The 6,485-nt window shown below is 49.2% G+C and overlaps 1 protein-coding gene across 2 annotated transcripts; it reads right to left on the reverse strand.

The window, feature by feature from the left end:
- Window positions 1-562: 562 nt before the first annotated feature.
- Window positions 563-2,893, reverse strand: POP5 (processing of precursor 5, ribonuclease P/MRP subunit (S. cerevisiae)). 2 transcript variants are annotated; one of them, XM_011964469.1, is made up of 5 exons: window positions 2,840-2,893; window positions 2,612-2,754; window positions 1,286-1,435; window positions 1,031-1,114; window positions 563-932 (listed from the first exon to the last, which is right to left on the reverse strand). In XM_011964469.1, exons 1-5 carry the CDS (start codon window positions 2,857-2,859, stop codon window positions 838-840), a joined length of 492 nt encoding a protein of 163 aa, XP_011819859.1. In that variant the 5' UTR covers window positions 2,860-2,893; the 3' UTR covers window positions 563-837. The 2 variants fall into 2 exon arrangements, with proteins under 2 accessions (XP_011819859.1, XP_011819860.1); XM_011964470.1 differs by lacking the exon at window positions 1,286-1,435 and having other exon boundaries at window positions 2,840-2,889.
- Window positions 2,894-6,485: the final 3,592 nt, after the last annotated feature.

Consider the following 6,485-nt stretch of genomic DNA (forward strand, 5'->3'; position numbering starts at 1 on the left):
ATAAGACCCTGTGGTTCAGTACTGAGACGGACTATAGATCTCTGCCAGTTCATTTGCTGTGTCTCAACTAATATTTCTATTCCAAATGACTTGTCTTGCTTAGGGCCCATCTTGGGGCCGGGGGTACACAGCTTCAGGTAGAAGGCTAAGTATTGAAAATTTAGGCCAGGCACAGTGGCTCACGCCTTTAATCCCAGCACTTTGGGAGGCCAAGGCAGGCCGATCACTTGAGGCCAGGAGTTCAACAGCAGCCTGGCCAACATGGCAAAACCCTGTCTCTACTAAAAATACAAAAATTAGCCAGGCGTGGTGGTGCATGTCTGTAATCCCAGCTACTTGGAAGGCTGAGGTGGGAGAATTGCTTGAACCCGGGAGGTGGAGGTTGCAGTGAGCCGAGATTGGGCCAGTACACTCCAGCCTAGGTGACAGAGTGAGACTGTCTCAATAAAAAAGTTCAGTACCACACAGGGAGTCACTCTTCCCACCAAGGCTAGGGATAGAGAACAGAGACTTGGCCAAGCATGGACTCCATAAGCCCTTTTTGTAATATAAGTATACTAAATGCCACGGAAACCAGATACATTTATTAAATCTACTCTTAGCCAAGCAATAAAGATGTCTACAGAGTTCACAACCTGCAACACTTAACCAGGGAATGCTAGGTAAAGGCAACTTCAGTTTAACTGAGTACTCTATTTCAAGTGGGTAACATGTCCGCTGGTTGGCAGCTATCCAGCTTGGAAAACTGTAGAAGATGCTGTTGCTACCCAGATTGTTCTGTTCAACAAGTGGGCCCGAAGCCTGAGCAGTGTAGCCTGCTGTGTGGTGAGCAGAGGGTCACTCCATTGCTTCTGCAGCCTCCTCACCTGACTCTTCCTCCTCCTCTAGTAAGCAGCTTCTTGTCACAGACTTCTGGATAGCTTCCCGTTCTCCTGGAGAAGGCAGATAGGGATGAAAGATGTCTTTGGGAGTGATTTCTTCAGCTCGAGGTCAGTCACTGCTCAGCGGGCACTGGGCTAGTATTGCTTACCTTCATCAGTGCAGTTCTGCAACAAGATCAACAGCTGTCTCCTGTTGTACTGAATTAGGAACTTCTGACATGTTCTTATTGTACCTGGCATGTGAGTTACTGTGGTCAACAGCTTGTGAAAGGTCTCGACCTTACTTTCAGAGGTAGGGGAAGTGTCTTGTTAGCGGGACAGCAGGAAGACCCACCCATCAGTCTAGACTGAACTCTGAACATGTCACCTATTGAAAATCAGTAGCCATATCACGTCACTCCTACCTCCCACATGTAACGTGTTGAGAAAGCATGGGTAACGGTGTCCTTTGTTCTCCAGGTATGTGATGAAGGGAAGAGCTGACCACACAAGCTGATAGAACTCTTTTCTGCATCGAAGCAGCACTATTCCAGTATAGGCATTGAGGTATCGAACTACAACAGGGAAAAAAAAAAATCATTTCGGAAAATTTTGCTGTGTGTGGTGGCTCACACCTGTAATCCCAGCACTTCGGGAGCCTGAGGCGGGCAGATCACTTTACGTCAGGAGTTCGAGGCCAGCCTGGCCAACATGATGAAAACCCGTCTCTACTAAAAATACAAAAATTAGCCGGGCGTGGTGGTGCACGCCTGTAATTCCAGCCACTCAGGAGACTGAGTCATGAGAATCGCCTGAACCCAGGAGGTGGGGGCAGCAGTGACCTGTGATCTCCCTGCTGCACTCCAGCAGCCTGGGCAACAGCAAGACTGTGTCTCAAAAAAAAAAAAAAAAAAACAAAACTTTGGAGTAACAGAGCACAAGTGGCACGTAGGATCTATCAGCGAGTAAAAGAAAAGCCAAAACACCCACTGTGTTGCACACCACTCAGAACTGGTGAATGAATTTAGAATTTAAAATGCTTTCTAATTCACTAGTTAATTCAATAAATAGGAGCAGGTAGGAGGCGACCCATTTTAATTTAGGAAAAACCCTCGCCTGAAAAATAGGCTGTTTTACTGCAGTTGGGCTCTGTAATTCTTGTAGCAGTCAGCTGAGTCTCACCTGACTTAGGATGAGTTAAGCCTATCTGCATTTAACTCTCCAGAAGTCAATCCTCAAGCAAGGTAAAAGGGGGAACTAATATAAATGGTGTGGAAGAAGGGCCCCGGGCCCCTCTTTGTCCCGGCTCATCCTGTGTTCACATATATTGACAATCATGTGTTCTGTACTTTACCAACTAAGGGCATTCCCAGGGATACTTTCGACAATTTTTTTCCATGTGATGTTAATGTAATCGGTCATAATAGCTCTTACTAGGAACTAGACACAGCTTCCCTCATTTAATTCTCTATCCTATCAATCACAACCAATTACAGAAATTACCTGTCAAGCAGGCAAAAAGAGGCCTCTAGCTCAAAGACCCACTGCCTTCGGGCCCCTCCTTTTAGCTCTCTGCTAACTTCGGACTCGCGTGGATCTCTCGCTTGCGGTCCCCGGCGCTTAAAGAGATACCTTACAAAAAACGATGCACGGGCTTGGCCACTCGTGCCCCTTCTTTCTTCCTCCGGCGCCTGCCCCCTCCACGTCCCGCCATCCTCCCGGGTTCCCCTCTTCCCCCAACGCTCTCGCACCCGCGAAGCCGATGGAGCAGGCGGCTGCACCAAAAGTCCCGTGCACCCTGGCGATAGTGTCTCGTACGAGGCTGCTCAGAACTCGGTCATCGAGGCTTAGGCGGCAGCGGGGGTCGTCAGACACCAATTCGCAGAGCAGGTACCTGCGGCAGGCGAGAGGAAGGTGGGCGCTAGCGGCGCCGCGGGGACCTGGCAAGGCGCCGGGTGGGTCTGGAAGGGAATGCTTACCTGTGCTTGAACCGCACCATAGCTGCCTCCGCGCCGTCGGGACCGCTGTGCAAACCGGATGTGGGTTCCGTCCGCGGCCCGTGGGAAGCTTACTTCCGCAGCCTTTCAGCCATTCAGAGAAGGAGACAGGACATGCGGGCGGAGCTAGAAAGTTGAGAGGCCGAACTCTGTGTCAGTCTCCCTCAAGCCCCACCTAACTCTGCGTTTGTAAGCGCGCATGCGTCCTGCGGAGGGTCTCTGACTAGTTTGAGGGCTGAACTTCGGCTTGGAGCGGCTGGGAGCGGCTTGGAGCGGCTTGCAGCTGCGATGGGTGGTTTTGCTGCACACCGGAGTTTACAATACTGTGTAGGATGCAACCGCTGCCCTTGGGGCCCTGGGAACCTTGCAGCACAGGTATGTATGCGAGTACATTCTCTCCCCAAGGTGAACCGTGGAGCTTTTGAGGGCAAGACCCTGCACTTCACAGCCCAGGGATTGACAAACGGGAAATCGGACTCTTATTTTCAGGTTTGAGCTCAGTTTAATTCTTCCATGCAGCTAAATGTGCTATTGCTGTTTGGGCCTTTCAACAATTTTAGAGAGGCGAGTGTGCTGTCTCATTTTTTGTTCGCAGAAACAATACGTGGTCATTGTATTTTCCATTTCTGTTTTCCTTTCCTTTTTTTTTTTTTTTTAACAGAAAAGCACAAAGAAGCAAATAAATTATAATCCCAGCACTGAGAGAGAATAACTGTTGTCGTGTAGTGTGTTTTCTTCTGTCATTTTCCCCCTGGGCCAGCGGTTCTCAAAGTGTCGTCTGGGGACCCCTGAGATTTCCTAAACTCGGTTTAGGAGTCCCCGAAGCCAAAATTACTTTCATAATAATACTAAGATGTTACTTGTCTTTTTCATTCTCTCAGAGTGAACAGTCAAGTTTTCCAGAGGCTGCTTGACGTGATGACATCACTGCTCTAACAGCTAATGGAATTGTGTATTTTTTTTAAAACATTTCTCAACTTTAATGTCCATAGTAAATATAACCCACAAAACTAAAAGCTCTTGGGGATCCTCAGTAACGTGTGTAAAGGGGTCCTGAGACAGAGAAAACAGTTTGAGAACTATGCCCTCTGTTAAATTATGTTTTTTCTTTTATTTTCTTTTTAAGTATTTTTTTAAAAAAGTCTTATGTGGTATTACATAAAATACATACTCTTTTTTAGACGGAGTCTCGCTCTGTCACCCAGGCTGGAGTGCAGTGGCCGGATCTCAGCTCACTGCAAGCTCCGCCTCCCGGGTTTACGCCATTCTCCTGCCTCAGCCTCCGGAGTAGCTGGGACTACAGGCGCCTGCCACCTCGCCCGGCTAAGTTTTTGTAGTTTTAGTAGAGACAGGGTTTCACTGTGTTAGCCAGGATGGTCTCGATCTCCTGACGTCGTGATCCGCCCGTCTCGGCCTCCCAAAGTGCTGGGATTACAGGCTTGAGCCACCGCGCCCGGCCAAAATACATATTCTTAAGTGTACATCTCAATGAATTTTTACATATGGGTAGACTTCTATAACCACCTCCAAGATTAAAGAGCAATTCCAGTATCCCAGAAGGTTCCCTGATCCCTCTTCCAGTCAAATCCCTTACTGCCACTATTACCATTTCTACCCTGCTAGATTAGTTTTGCCTGTTCTTAAATTTTATATAAATGTCCTCCAGCATGCTTTCTTTTGTGTCTGCCTTCTTTTGCTCAACATGATTGTAAGATTGATTCCTGTTGTTTGGCTCTATTTTCTTTTTTCTTTTTTTGTTTTTAAGACAGAGTCTTGCTCTTGTTGCCCAGGCTGGAGTGAAATGGCACGATTTCGGCTCGCTGCAACCTCCATCTCCTGAGTTCAAGCGATTCTCCTGCCTCAGCCTCCCGAGTAGCTGGGGTTACAGGCACCCGCCACCACGACCAGCTAATTTTTGTATTTATTTATTTATTTATTTACTTTCGAGACGGAGTCTCTATTGCCCAAGCTGGAGTGCAGGGGCGCGATCTCAGTTCACTGCAACCTCTGCCTCCCGGGTTCAGGCGAGTCTCCTGCCTCAGCTTCCCAAGTAGCTGGGACTGCAGGCGCGTGCCACCACAACCGGCTAATTTTTGTATTTTTAGTAGGGATAGGGGTTCACCATGTTGGCCAGGCTGGTCTCGAACTCCTGACCTCAGGTAATCCACCCACCTTGGCCTCCCAAAGTGCTGGGATTTTGGGATTATAGGCGTGAGCCACCACGCCTGGCTGTTTCGCTATATTTTCATGTCAACTGTTCAGCTACGATACTGTTTTTTCAGCTGTGCAGTAATGCATTGTTTGGACGTACCACTGTGAAGTTGGTCAGTATCTCCTGGTAGACGTTTACATTATTTCCAGGTTTTCTTGTTATGCCCAGTACTTTGATGTATGGCTTTGTAGCTTAGTCTTTATGCCCATCCCTGATTATTTGTAGAAATGTCTTAGCCTTGGCTGGTCCTGTGAGGTCTGTAATGGAGGCAGCTTTCACAACTGATTTTTGCAAGATCTGGAATGAGTTCTGAATTTTCCCATCTCCCACTCTTCTTGGCCACCTTAAAGGAGGGATGTGGGGAAAGGTAGGGAAGAGAAGAATAGGAAGAGGGAACGCCGTGGCTCTACCCAGGGACCAGTGATAACGACGGCACATCCCCACCCAAGAACAACCTTTCTCCAGAAAGTGTCTGCGGCATCCTCATTTGGCCAACAGGGGGCGCCAGAGGCTCGCAGTGCGCGGAGAGAGCAACACACCCCCAACCCCTGAGCGCTCCACCCCTCACGGAAATTTCACTCCTAACACTTCCCAGCCTTCATTTCAGCGGCAATGCTTCGCCCATTTTATAGATGCAGTTGGGGCTCAGACCAAAGCGTCCTATCCAGTTACGAGCAGGATCAGAATTCGAACCCAAAGCCGGCTGACTCCAGAGTCCTTGTTCTGGTCAACACGGCTGGTGCTCTCCTGTGCAGGGTTTCACTCGTCCATTTAGCGTAATAAGATGGAGAGACGACAGATGGAGGTTCTGTTCACCACTCCGTCATTTACCGGCCCGGCCAGGTGCTGTCGGGACGGTTAATTCATGCCTCAGATCTTAGTTTCCTCATCTGTGCAATGGGATAACAATGGTTCCTCCCTCGTGGGTGGATATGAAATTTAAGCGGGGTCACGTGGACAAAATGCCTGGCTCAGGGAGTGCATAGTAAGCCTTTTTTTGGTTTTTGTTTGTTTTTTGAGACTGAGTCTCAGCCTGTCGCCCAGGCTGGAGTGCAGTGACGCCATCTCGGCTCACTGCAACCACTGCCTCCCGGGTTCAAGCGATTCTTCTGCCTCAGCCTCCTGAGTAGCTGGGATTACAGGTGCCGGCCACGATGCCTGGCTAATTTTGTATTTTTAGTAGAGACGGGGTTTCACCGTGTTGGCCAGGCTGGTCTCAAACTCCTGACCTCAAGTGATCCTCCCGCCTCCGCCTCCCAAAGTGTTGGGATTACAGGCGTGCGCCACCGCCCCCGGCAAGTAAACGCTGTTTTGAACAAATGATTTACTTCTCCCCCACAGGCACAGCCCCGGGAGGAAGCACATTGGCGCGGCCCGCGGCCTCCCAGTCTTGGACCAGGCCCGGCCCCTTCTGGC

This window comes from Mandrillus leucophaeus, unplaced genomic scaffold, assembly GCF_000951045.1.
Source record: "Mandrillus leucophaeus isolate KB7577 unplaced genomic scaffold, Mleu.le_1.0 Scaffold7, whole genome shotgun sequence".
In the NCBI taxonomy this organism is placed as follows: Eukaryota; Metazoa; Chordata; class Mammalia; order Primates; family Cercopithecidae; genus Mandrillus; species Mandrillus leucophaeus.

Bases quoted from the DNA above. Each gene is read 5' to 3' on its own strand.
- POP5 (XM_011964469.1), bottom strand. From the start codon at position 2,859: ATGGTGCGGTTCAAGCACAG. The intron at 1,436-2,611 runs GTGCGAGAGCGT...TCCCTGTTGTAG, and splicing joins CTGCTCCATCGGCTTCGCGG to TTCGATACCTCAATGCCTAT. The intron at 933-1,030 runs GTAAGCAATACT...TGCCTTCTCCAG, and splicing joins GCAGAACTGCACTGATGAAG to GAGAACGGGAAGCTATCCAG.